The sequence below is a fragment of the Chenopodium album genome, chromosome 23 (genome assembly GCF_948465745.1).
Source record: "Chenopodium album chromosome 23, dcCheAlbu1.1, whole genome shotgun sequence".
In the NCBI taxonomy this organism is placed as follows: Eukaryota; Viridiplantae; Streptophyta; class Magnoliopsida; order Caryophyllales; family Amaranthaceae; genus Chenopodium; species Chenopodium album.
The window spans coordinates 32,412,992-32,427,052 of NC_137856.1; the positions used below are offsets into that span (position 1 = coordinate 32,412,992).

The following is a 14,061-nucleotide window of genomic DNA, read 5'->3' on the forward strand; positions in this document are numbered from 1 at the left end:
ACTACCGACCGTCATCATTATACAGGAAACAGGATTGTCATCCCACTACTACTTCTACTTCTCTATTTTTTTTTATATTTTTATTTTATTTTTTTGTATTATTTAAACAATTAGATTAGGTCATTCTAAACATTGACGATTACGGAAGGTCAAATACCGTTTCGTAATTCCGTTCCGTTTCAAAAGGTATGACGCCGTTCCGTTTTGTTCCGTAACAACGTCATAGCAGGTGGCAAAAGGTAATTGGACATTGGCGTAGAAGGAAAGGGGACCCGCTTATTGACCCCACAACTACTAACCCCCTCTTCCTATGGCGTGGCCTTTAAATTAGGCCCCCTTCTATCATTACTTCTTTTTTCCACTTGCCCTTTTTTTTTTTATTTATTTTTATTTTTTTAATGTGGGGTGAAAAATCATTCACTATTTTCTAAATCTATACTTCGATTTTCTACAAGAATGAGATGAGATTATTGGAGTAGCAAACAACAAGTCCTTTAAAACCATTTTTATACACCGATAAGCACTTCAATAATGTCTAACCTTGGCAGGTCCAAAAATGTTATTCAAACATATTGTGAACTATGGCCTGTTCACTTCAGCTTAATTTAAGTTCAGTTTAATTCAGTTTCTAATTTTCTTCTCTCATATAATATTTGTTTCAGCTTTATTCAGTTCAGTTCAGCTCCAATTAGTTGAGTTCAGTTGAGTTTGGTTCTGTTGAGTTTAGCTCAATTCAATTAATTTGAATAAGCCCTAAATATAGTCATTAGTTGGTCACACAAAAGGCTTTTTGGTAGCTTTAAGTTTAATGAAGAGAGGTGTATAGGTATTCGGATATAGTGTTAGTTTAAAGGCAAAGTGAATATTTCCAACTATCTAAATAGCCTTTTGGGATCTCATAGGATTTATCGAAACATCTCGTTCTCTAACCTTTTTGGGTCCGGAAAAGTTGATAATTGTTCAAACATGAAGGTTAAATTAACATGTTTGGATCATGTGACTTTAAAAAAAAAATAATAATTGAAATGAGTGTGGATGGATTTCTTTTCGTGCTTGAAGAAGTAAAAAATTGTCAAAAAATAAAGGTTGAAATCCACGCTTTGGATGAATTTCAGCCGATCTTTCCAAAATTGAACTGAGAGTGGAGTTGTTCCCTAGGGTCGTAAAAGTTAGATTCGTTGAGACCAAACATACCATAATAGACTTATCAATAGTTTTATAGAGTCATGAGATTGAATTTTGTTCAATTATATGGCTGTTTTGGAATGTATATAGGTGATACAAGACTTAATCAAATTTTGTTTATATCATTAATTCACGACTCTTTATAGCACATAAAAACATTAAAAAAAAATGTTTTTTCTTTGTATAAGCACGTTAGTTTGTGAAACACGTGATATCCTTGTGAAACTAATTGGGTGTGAATGGGTGTAAAAGGGGCTGGATATTATTATTGGGCCATTTGGTTGGTTGGCGGGCACACGTAAGCAAAAATCCAGTTAAAATGGACTTGGGTTATTAGTGTCAACAATTATTATGTCTTTAATTTTTGTAAAGTTTGGCATTTTTCAGAAGATGGAAAATCCCATATTCCTTCTATCTACGGTTAAATCATGACATTAGGTGATAAGTATGATCATGTGATGGTTTTTTATCATAGCTTCTAAATAATGCTGCTAATCATGACTATAATAATGTTACCCTCTTTCAATCTTTCTTCCTCTCCTCATACCTTAAAATATGAGAGGGACGGGGGAGCTTTATCTATGCTAGAAATTGCATATAAATACGGAAATATTTGAGTTATGCCCGAACTGAATTTGAGATAATGAGGTCATTGCAACTAACACGATTTACATATAATGATTAAATTATATTTGGTGACAGAATCATTTGAAATATCCAAAAGAAATTAGATAAGAACTGAATTGATCTGAATAACCCTTTGATCAAATTTGACCTAGATCGATTTATATTCAAGCTTCTAAATACAAAATGTTAATAGAAGTGTAAGCAATTTATGGTGTACGAGTGTACGACTTAAGAGTTAGGGTAATTGACCAAACTCTTGACTTTCAAATGGAAGCACTATACTATGACGGAATTTTCCTTTATTAAGCTGATCCTCAACAACTCGTGTGTCATTATATAACAAACAAAAAATGTTACTAGCCTTGTAAACTTTTATTTGATTTTGGTAATTATAATTCATGATATGTGGGACCTATGGTGTTATTTGCTTACTTGAGTGTTGCATTTCCGACATAGAGTGGTTAATTTTGATTACAACTCTAATTTTTTTTTCAACACTTAATAAGACTGAAGGTAAAATATCAATTTTTCCGTGTGATTAGTCACACCGTATGACAGGGGTTACTTATTCAATGGTTACTTGTATGAATTATGTGTTCAGGGGTTATTTGTATACTCAGGGGTTACTTTATCAGTCGGTTAGCACGTTTTCTGTGTGAGAGTAACCCCTGACCATACCGACTGAGTAACCCTTGAATAAGTAACCCTTGAATAAGTAATCCCTTGTCCTCTATGATTCTCTCATGACCAAACGAGTAAACTCTGACTAAACGAGTAACCTCTAAATAAGTAACGAACCCGTAACCAAACGAGTAACTCGTGAATACGTAACCCCATAATAAGTAACCTCGGCCACATATAAAAAATTTCCAAGGTCAAATTATCATCCAACAAAGCACTCCAAAAATAAAATGATACCGTCTTTATTGGATTATGTACTATGTAGTAATATATATGATCAGTTTATTTGGAATGTACAATAACTAAATAGTAAATATGGAGTAAGTAATGTTCAAAACTATTTACATAAACAATAAAATAAAAATAAAAAATAAAAGCATAATTCAAATTCCAGAAGTAAAAGGAACACTAGCAGCTGGTATCCAAGATTCACCTCCAATAAAATTTCCCACAAAAAATTTAGAAATTTGATCAACATTAGTAATAATCTTGTAACCTTTCCATTTGACTCTTTTACTTGTTAAAGATCCTGGCCCAAAATTGTTGTACTCAGCGTAGAACAACGTATCAAGTGCAAAATTACCATCCCATTCTAGCCAACAAACAGGACTAATAAGGCTATCAATAAAGCTCTCCACGACGACGGTACGTGAATATTGTTCCCATGGTCGTCCTAGGAATGATGGGAATGATGCAATGACTGGTTTAAGGTCAGGTGAAGCCGTGATGCGCGAATTTTGTATGATAATGCCTGTGTTTTGGTTAGGGTCAGTTCTTCCTTGGGCTGTCACGGTATTTTTTTGTGAGGCTAGAGGTTTTCTAACGACTATGTTACAATTTTGGAATATTGAGGCCGCGTTACCAAATATAAAGTCTATTGTACCGTAGATGTTACATTCTCTATAGAATTGTCTTTGTGAGTGTGCAAAGAGTGTGTCTTGGTATCCTTCGAAACTACATTGGTGGAAGACTGAGTGGTCGGAGCCTACTCGAAGTGCCACTGCTTGGTTGTTCTGAGGTCCGGCGGTGTTACGGAATGTTATTCCACGAGCTATGAATCCGTCTCCCGTCACAGCTGAAAGTTATGATCAGTGACATATGTTAAAGAATTTCAAGTACATGGTAAATTAAGGACACTAGTACAAAATGAATTAGTTTGGAGGCGAAGTCAGACTTAATTGTTAAGAAGGCTAAACGATCATAACAAATTAACAAATGGATTAGTGGGGCCTGACCAATAGTTAAATACTAATAATTTTTAGTAGGGCTTTGGGCCTTGGTGGGAGGGGAACAAGGAATGCTTTGGCCCAAGCTTCCCTAGTTAGTGATCAATTTTTTTGGGGAGAAAGAATGAAAGAGTACAAAAACAAAACTAACATTACATAAGTACATAGAGGGCAAACTTAACGTATGCGAATGTTATTTTGATCTTTGACGTATACAATGATGAAATAAAGTACTTTGTAAGCTATATATCCTTTTCCCATCCGTTTTAAAATAATTGACACATTTTGACTTTTGACATTATTCACATACTTCACTTTGACTAGTCTATGTGGAAGAAAAAATCATATAGTCATGTGGCGTGTGTGATCTTGTTATGTTAAATTGTTAATCTCAAAATGTATTTTCAAAATCTCAGCTTTTTATATTGTTTGAATATTGATATATAATTAGAATAATTTACAATTGAATTATATGTATTGAAAAAATAATAAAAGAAATGTGTTTATAATGGATAGGAGAAAGTATAGCAAAGAGGATCATCGATCAATTTCTTACCAACAGTAGCTGAGTTAAAAATCGTGAAGCCATCTCCATAACTTCTATTACCGGTAATAAATGTACTTTGCATGCCATCACCTACTAGCATAATATTTCTCAAATTGGTACCAATCACAAGGTATTCAGCATACACGCCACTCTTAATATGGATCACAAACCTCCCACTCCTAGTCTTCTTTGTTGTGGCATCAAGGGCCTCGCGAATAGTCTTAAAATCTCCCGACCCATCTTGAGCCACCACTAGGTTGGCCATGGCTAACTTAGAAGCTTGCAATAGTTTCCTATCGCGTCTAGTGACCCATGTAGGGAACCCTAGCTTGTATGATTGTGTTTTTGGGACGGAGTTATTGTGCATGGCTAAGCTATTGCTAATCAACTTAGTAACATTGTTGGAGATATATGGTTTAAACCCGGCTATACACGTCTCAAGGTTAGTCAAAGCCGTGCTAAGCCAAGTTTGTTTATCAAACTCATTGCAATCTTTTTTGGTAGGGTTTAGGGTTTTATTAAGCTCAAAGATGGTGCTATCAAAAAGGGTCATGCAATCGGCCCATGCACCCTTCTCACGCGCATCTTTACACTTTGATCCGAGCCCTTTGGTGTGGTTGTGTGCTAGAAGGGTGTGATCCAAAGCTATTTGAATCACCATTTTTTGGAACTCGGCTTTGTGTTTGGGTTCGAGGTGGCTCATAAAATGTAGGCATGGTTCCGGGTGTAGGGTTTGGTTGCACCACCAATGTATGTCATTTTTGGCAAGGGTTGGTGATGATAACAACAAAGAAGATGCTATCAAAAGAAAACACATTACTCGTACAAGATTTTTTGCGGCCATTTTTCGTTAAACTTTGTAATAATGGTTGATTATTGGTGTTTATTAATTAAGATAATGAAGCTATTAATAATATAATTACATAATGTTGATATATATAATAAGGTGATAATACAAGTTTTGAATTTTATGCATGCTTGTAGTGAGTTATTACGTTACGTGAAGACATTAGTTATTTCATGGACTATATAATCACCCATGCATATCAAAATTATCTAATTAGGAGACTTGTATGAATTAACAAGAAGTACTTAATAATTAATTGGTCCCTATACTTTTCTGTTACGGTGTTGCCTAACGCTCCATACGTATGATTATATACTTTAGGAAAATAATCTTGCCAGTTTTTTCAAAAACTATATATAGCTTATCGATTTAATGATCATAATTTGTTCTATTGGTTATTGGTCCGTAAGTCCAATCATGAAAAGTGATATTAGTCTTTTCTATCTAAACAACAAACTAATTAAGCCACGTTTTGTTAATTTATAATTTTTAATAATTAAGTTCAAGTATCTTATGTAAGTACATTTATGTTGTCCATAAGAGAAAAATAAAATGAACACGTAATTTAAAACAATCTTAGCTTTATACTCAGCATCTCTCTTCTTAAATAGCTCACGTGTGTGATTAAACTGTGATGTGATTAAAGGACATGCATGATGTATGGAAATTTCTTTGTTTGCTCAACCAATTAACATACTAATTTCAGTAATTTGAAACAATTTTCTTTGTTTAAGTGCTCAACCAATTCAATTACCATCATCAAATTATTAAAGATCTTCATCATCAGATTATCCTATCTTTCTCCACTGTTGCATAAGCCCAATTTTATACAGAGTTCATAACCAATTCAAATGAGATGTGGCCCAAATAAGTTGGTGATTGATGTCCACACTATATTGTCATTTGTGAATAATACTACGGAGTAATAAAGAGAACATTATGATCCAGATCATTCTTAAGTTCGTAGTCACTTAACGGCCTAAAGAGAGTTAGAGAGTGAACACATGTTATCATAAACTATTGGGTGAATCTGTTTCACCGTAAGTCTACCCACCTAAAAAATACAGTAACATATATGACTATATGTTCAATAACTTGTACTACCTCCGTTTTTATTTAGGGCCTGTTCACATTTACTTAATTTCAGTTCAGTTCAGTTCAGTTCAGCTCCAATCAGTTCAGTTCAGTTCAGTTCCAATCAGTTCAGTTCAGTTCAGTTCAGTTCGGCTCTTAATTTCCCTCTCACATAAAATATTCATTTCAGCTCAATTCAGTTCAGTTCAGTTCAGTTCAGTTCCAATAAGTTCAGTTCAGTTCAGTTCAGCTCCAATCAGTTCAGTTCAGTTCAGTTCAGTTCAGTTCAGCTCAATTCAGTAAATATGAACAGGCCCTTAGTTGACACGTTTTGACTTTAGCACTATTCACACACCTCCGATCCCTTTGACCGCGTTTTGTATTTTATACGTAATTAAAAATATAGTCATGTGGGATCTTGTTAGATTCGTCACGTTATATACTTTCAAAATATCAACTTTTCATAATTTTTGTTTAGCGATAATTAAAGATATTAAAATGATTGAATAAGTGCATTGACAAACGTGACTAAAGACACGTGTCAACTAAAAAGAAACGGAGGAAGTATTACCTAACTTAATTACATGAAATGTCGAAAAACTTATATACACGTATCTAAATTTCAAAAATCGGGATTTTCAAAAACTTATACAAAATGCCTAATACGGTGTAATTAACTTATATTCATCCACTATGAGTCCAGATTCATATAATACATTCTCATTAATTATTGTTTCTAAGCAAATAGTTGAAGTCGAATTGAGATAAACACGAAGAAGGTAGTAGATAAGATACGTATTACAATATCTTGCAAGTTGAAAATGAAAGTGGTAGTCCAAAATAGGAGAATGAACAAAAGTATGCTTTCACAATAAGAGAGTAACGAATGAGGGGAACGACAACAAGCTGTATAGTAGTGCTATCGACCATATCTAATGTATAGACGTTGCTGTAGGAGTGTAGGACCATTTTCTTAGGTGTTCTTCGTTGGCTCATGCAGGCAAGGCGACAAAGTTAATTATTATTCATCCAATATATGCACGCACCCAATAAGCTTATGAATTACGGCCGAGTATTTCATAAATCATAATGTCTATTTACCTTATAAAAGTTCGTATAAAAATAAGGGTAAATACAAGCTAGTTAATCTCTGAGATACATAAAATTTGTTTATCATATGATATTTTTTGTAAATAAATCAACAACTTTTTAAATAAAAGCGGGTCTCACAGTGAGGAAATTGCATTGATTTTGGCACACCCTTAGTTGCTTTTAATTTAGGCACACCCCTATGTGAGAAGAGTATAGAAAATTGTGCTCTCACATAGAAGTGTGCCAAAATTAATTAAGGGTGTGTCAAAATCATTTCCCCCACAGTGATAATGACCGGATAAAGTTATTGATTTATTTACCAAAATGCCATGTGATAAACAAATTTTGTTTATCCCCGAGATTAATTGGGGCTTCCTCTAAAAATAATAATGACCATATTTAATCGCGCACAATATATATTATACAAGGAATTATAAAAAAAATATAATATTTACCTCTAACTGGTCGAGTAACCCCGGACCAAATATCTTTGATTGATAGAACTGAGTAACCTTTGAATAAGTAATTTCATCCATACGGTGTGGCCAGCATGTAAAACTTTGTGTTTAAAATATAGTTAAAATTCTAAATTAAAGGACACAAATACGTAATTAGTGAAAAACTCGGATGAGAACTATAGATCATTGAAAAATTTACACTCTAACTTAAAGAAAATTACCATTTAAGAACGTCCGATCCTTCATCCTTGATTCTAAAAAAGAAAAGGGTTAAAACCAATCAAAGAAGTAAGAACGATGAGAGTGAGGGATAGCTCAAGTGGTTAGAGCTTCCCTCCCGATTCCAGGAGATTTTGGGATCGATTCTCACCCCCGTCCTTTGTGGCTCTTTAAACACCAAAGAAAAAAAAAAGTAAGAACGATAATGGATATCAAGTTTAGCAAGCAACCCCGCTTGTCAATTCTAAATTTTGTCATGCAACACTTCAACATTATCAACGTACGTAACGTAGACCCAACTTATAAATAAATGCACATGCTTTGGGCCTTTCTTACTTTCTCTATCACACTAAATATCTCTAATGTTTCATCCATCCCTATATTTGTGAATGTAAATGAATCAATGAATGAGTTATCCTTTTGTTAGTTTAATGGTGCTCTTTAACTTTTTGTTGTATCCTTAACGGCAAATTTGTTCATTTTCAACTAATTTGTTATCTCATGTATTTCATACATGTTGTCGTCTATTAAAAGATGGACTCGTATTAGAAACCTTAATAAAGTTGATTATTACTCCCTCCGTTCCACAATGATGTTCCTGTTTTGAATCTTTGACTTTTTTAAGAAAGAGAGAATCTTCTAAATTTCTCTTAATCTATAAGAGCAAATATAGTCATGTGGGATCTAGTTTGATTCGTCTTGGTGAGTAGATTATTAATATCTAACTTTTATAATTTTTGCTAGTGTGAGATTAAAGATATTTGCGGTCAAAGATGGGTAAAATTTTGCATCGATTTGCGAAACAGGAACATCATTATGAAACGGAGGGAGTATTTGATATAAAATCGATGACAATGCCGCACTAGCTAATGAATAAAAGAGTGAAGCTAGGGCTTAATTATTATCAATATTGAGGCTACTACACCGTAATAATTAAATGTGACTCCGTACATCAAACATTCAAACTTCATACTTCAATGATGAAGGGTATGGTCCAACTATATAATAATTGATTCAATTAAAGGGAGTATTTTGTTGACTTCTATAAATTATTATTGAAATTGCGAGCTATATATCATTAATTATGAAACTTATATGCTTGTATAGTTGTATTCGTAGCATAATAATTTATTTAAATGATTTATTCAAGTGGGACAGTAATATGGAAGATATCAGAAATTTAGGATGTAGAATAACAAACTAATTAAACTAATGACAACTAACTACTGTGAAGCAACTTGCAAAGTAGGACACTAATAACGATCCCTCAAATTGTAGATGTCGGCCTCCTTAGTTCATATAAATATTACGTACACTCCTATGTTAATTGTTGGGCCGTTTGCTATGTACAACTTAACAAAATAATAATAGTATAATACATATGCCATTGTGTAGATATCAATTAGCTTAGTTAAATGCCATTATAGTGTAAGTACGAAGTTTAAAACTTTACTGTAATGAAATAATCGCCTTATTACAATACTGAATACTCGTATATTGTATAAGGCTCCATTATGATCCGTCTTTCATTTTTTTTTTTCTTGATAAAACACTTTAACTTACTTTCGCCAGTTTGTATGATTTTTATTACTCGAGAAAAATATATTCACGTGGAATGATACATTCATCTCAATTTATATTTTCAAATAACATTGTTTCCTACAATATATACTTGCATCAATGTTTGAAAAAAAAAAGTACTACGTATAGTATGAAAAGAGTTTTGTACTTCATACTATGATATACGATTGAATTTAATTATTGTCTTCATAAAATTTAGGGCCCATCCACTTGATTCCAATTCCAAAATATCAAAATTATTTTCCCGGGTGTGCAAAATATCAAAAATTATTAATTTAAAGTAAGCCAACTTGCTGTCTATCTCTCCTATAAATTGATATAAACTTTCTCCAAAAAATTCATCATCTCAAAATCAAACATCAAATTTTCCTAGAAACCAAAATAATAATTAAAAAAAATGATGAAAAGCATATCATCTTCAAAGCATTTTATTGCTTTTCTTACAATAATTAGCATTACTTCCCAAATTACCTCAATATTAGCAATCCATCGTCCAATATACACAGATTTTCTTAAAACATCATGCAAGTCAACTCTTTACCCTGAACTTTGCTACAACTCCCTTTCAACCTATGCAAGTGACATCCAAACAAATCCTCACATGCTTGCAAATGCCGCCCTCTCGGTGACCTTAGCCACCACCAGGACCACCACCGCAATGATATCTAGGATGTCAAATGGCCCGGGGATTCGACCAAGGGAGGCGGGTGCTATGAGGGACTGTTTGGAAGAACTTAATGATGCAGTAAGTGAGCTTCAAGAATCCATCAAGGAGATGAATCATATGAAGGGTAGTAAGAAAGTAGGGCTTATGATGAATGATATACAAACTTGGGTGAGTGCTGCATTGACCGATGCGGACACGTGTACGGCTGGATTTGATGGAAAGGTCATGGACGGAAAGTTGAAGAGTGTTGTGAGAGGGAAGATTGTGACTATTTGTCATCTTACTAGTAATTCCTTGGCTTTGATCAACAGTTATGCTTCATCCATGCACAGTTAATGAGCTAAGTAAATATTTTTTTCTGGTGTGGTCATATTTTATGATAAATAGCAAGTGTATTAGAAAATCTGGGTTGATTTTGTTCACCATATTGAATTGTAATATATATAATGTATGAGTGATTCATGAATTAGACTATGTATTGGTGCCGAACAGCCATAATCGCGACATTTATCTTAACATACAGATTTTGAGAGATTCAGAACCTATTTTAAAATGGAATCTGTCATTTTTACAGCAGTAAATCGAAATAGAAAACTTACAAAATTAACCTTTTCACAATTCAGTAAACCAGTATACAATGACAAGATTTTAGAGCTAAAGATTCACAAAATTTGGTACTGCTGTATTAAAACTTTAGAAATCCTATAGTTTCTGGTATCAATGGAACTTTAAATTTGAAAAATTCAAGAAAAGCTCAGAAAGGACTCCTCTAACCGTATATAATCAGTTGAAGGCGGAGGATCAAGATGATCTTTTAGGAGGAGACATGTTATAAATCAGAGATCTAGTGGTAGTCGCAGCAACTATCTTCACCAACAAATCTGTAGTATTCAAATTAGACAGTAATCAATGACCAGACCTAGTTAATTATCTACTGTATATGAAATAGTGAGAGGAGGAAGTAATAAAGTTACCAATGAAAACACGAAGAGCTTCAATGAGCTGCAAGCTTTGTTTTTCCCAGCAGTTTGCAACCCCATTTTGAATAACCTTTACATCACATAAGCAGAAGGATCAGATAATTGGGACTAGGACAATCACAATAAATACTAGCTAATACAGAAAAGGAGCAGCAGAATGGTGAGAAACGAAGACTCAGTACCCTATGCTATATGTATATCGCGAAACTTTATTGTATTCCCTGTGTAACTCAAACTCTTTGTTTCAACTTTAGCACCCATGTTGCAATTTTGATGCTCTAACATGGATGTGGAAACTTGGCACTTCGTTTCAGCCAGAAACAATGAAACACACAGATCCCCCATGAAGTCTCATTCTTTTCCACGAAAAAATAAGAAGAAAATAGGCATAACTTCTTCATGCAGGCACAAGTGATTAAAGCAAGCCATCTGAGTTCACTTCTTTGAGCAGGGTAAGAGGACTGACATTTATATGAAAGAGTCAATGAAAGCTTTCTGCCTACTTATTTACGCAACTCCAATAAAGAACTCCATGAGGCCTAGATACTCTTGAGACTATCATCTATACATGCCAGTTCACACAAAAGCAATGGGCAATGTTGACTTCAAATCATTTCTTAAAAAGCTCAAAATCATGAGCCTTAGTACAACCGATGATTGGATGCTACAGCCACTACTACCATCTTTAATGATGTAGGCAGAGAATGGCTAAAATGGTTATCCAGGAAACAACAATGAGTACTGAGACAACACCAAAAAAAACTACTTAAAGAATTGAGATTTATCAGTTAATGAGTGCATGTTAATAATAGAGCCTAGTAATCCACTTCAATTCATCAAGCTTGAACTACATAAATTTGGCAGCTAAATCTTTATCATCCAAGAAATTTTCTAGGAAGAAGCTTAGAACAAACCTCTCTTTCTTCTCTTCTAGGAAGAAGCTTAGAACAAAAAATCATTATCACTATTGAGACTATAACTTGCAAATAGTGGCATTGGAGTAACTTTAATGTTGATGTATAACCTGCTTCAAACTTGTGAAGAGCTACTATGCAATATACTACTGTCCAGTTTTCAGAATTTAGAAGATGTTTGAAATTTATCCAGGTCATGCTCACTATTAACAAAGAGAAATTACCTCAAATAGGAGATTGGTCTTCATTACACAAGCTACTGAGAGGCCCACTGCTACAAACGAGACAATCAAGTAAATATTCAACAATGTTGATCGGCTTCGTCTACGACCTACAATACATGAAGTTAGAATAAGATACACATACCAATGCAAACTGATACGCAGAAACATGTATAGAACACATCCATGCACAATTAAAATAGAATACTGACCAAATTCACAAACAAGAAGAGAAAGAAAATTGAGAATAACTGATGAAAGACGGAGCACATCAGAATCTTCTCCCTTTATCATTGGTAACAACATTAAAATGGCACCAACTAACAAGACGAGACCCTGCATAACCAAATCGAGGATTGCGTCAGAAAATAACCTAAATGAAACCAAATTGCTCAGTTGACAAAGATATAATGTCAAATTTGACATCAAATTTAAAAAGCAATGAATTACTCCTAGCAAATATGCAACAGAAATTTAACACTGAGATCATTCCAGTGACTTCACCATCCTAATACTCATCAGCAACAAAACTAGAAATGAAATTAGCACTTTCTCTAAAATCAGTATTCAAGTTCTTCCCAACAAAAGGAAACTATTTTGTAAGGTGTTAGACTGACTATCTTCTCTTTGCACAAAGGTTCTAATAACAGATAAGAGACAAATCAATAGACAAACACTAATCATAGAGATCATACCAATCAAAAACATCAACAAGTGCAATGAATTAACTTCAGAAATCAGCATACTTCAGAAGTTCAGAGGATTGCAAGAACCCTAATCAAGAAGCCTGCTAAAACTCCCAACAACTTAAATGATCTTAAGAAGCAAATAAAGGGCAACACCTAAATGGAAAACAAGTAAGGTTCAAATACAAACCACAATTAATTTCAAATGTTAATGTCCTAAATAATCAACATTTCAGATTGGTTAGAACCAATTAAACACATCAGCAGAACATACCCAAAAACAAATTTCACATTAATTCAATACCCACTTACTAAATTCCACAATGTCATCAAATTTTGCATCTTTAACCATTCAATTTCCCCCACAAATAAAAAAAAAAAAAAAAAAAAAAAAAAAAATCCCTAATTTGTAGCATATTTATCATCAAAGTTCCCTTGTTTTTTCTACCAAATCCTAAAAACTATGAATGGGAAGCTACAATTAGAGAATTATTACCTGAATTAAGAGGAGAAAAGAGAGACGAGACTTCCCTTTTGCAACTTTAGTGTACCCTATTGATGAGATTCCAACAAGAACACAAGATTGTAAGAAAAAAAAGAAAGGTCAAATTTTTACAAAGAAATCAAAATTGCAGGAGAAAAAGGGGGTCATACTGGAATCAACCACCATGCGATAGGAAAAGTCGGAGCCATCAGTTCCTGATGGCCTGCCGGCGGCCGATCTCCTCTGCTGCATTCTCTCTCTCTCGCACTCTTCCTCTTGGTTGCTGCTCCGGTTGTGGAGTTGTCACTTTTTTCCCCTTTCTTGGGGAAAACGCGGTGGAGTTATGGTATGACTTATGGGTAAATCCGTAAATGCATATCATGCTTTCGAGTGGATTTAATAAAGCTGATTTAACTTAAACGACCTTGATCCGAACTTGAACCACCATTATTACAACAATAGAACAAGCTCGATCAAATTCAAATGTTGAAAAAGCTCAATCAAATTCAAATGTACTTCGTAGTTGAAATAGTACGAGTAATATAATTAACTTTTCAATAGAGCCGCATAGA

At 33.8% G+C, this 14,061-nt stretch overlaps 2 protein-coding genes and 1 pseudogene across 2 annotated transcripts; 1 reads left to right on the top strand and 2 right to left on the bottom strand.

The window, feature by feature from the left end:
• Positions 1-2,736: 2,736 nt before the first annotated feature.
• On the bottom strand, positions 2,737-4,942 carry LOC145609262 (pectinesterase 2-like). The gene is made up of 2 exons (XM_081664790.1): positions 4,276-4,942; positions 2,737-3,568 (listed from the first exon to the last, which is right to left on the bottom strand). Exons 1-2 carry the CDS (start codon positions 4,925-4,927, stop codon positions 2,877-2,879), a joined length of 1,344 nt encoding a protein of 447 aa, XP_081520916.1. The 5' UTR covers positions 4,928-4,942; the 3' UTR covers positions 2,737-2,876.
• A 4,923-nt stretch (positions 4,943-9,865) lies between these two features.
• LOC145609381 (21 kDa protein pseudogene) lies at positions 9,866-10,673 on the top strand (annotated as a pseudogene).
• A 37-nt stretch (positions 10,674-10,710) lies between these two features.
• On the bottom strand, positions 10,711-13,830 carry LOC145609382 (uncharacterized). Its single transcript, XM_081664877.1, has 6 exons — positions 13,660-13,830; positions 13,502-13,557; positions 12,532-12,655; positions 12,323-12,429; positions 11,179-11,254; positions 10,711-11,085 (listed from the first exon to the last, which is right to left on the bottom strand). The coding sequence occupies exons 1-6, from the start codon at positions 13,739-13,741 to the stop codon at positions 11,006-11,008; spliced, it is 525 nt and encodes a 174-aa protein (XP_081521003.1). The 5' UTR covers positions 13,742-13,830; the 3' UTR covers positions 10,711-11,005.
• Between the last annotated feature and the right edge of the window lie 231 nt (positions 13,831-14,061).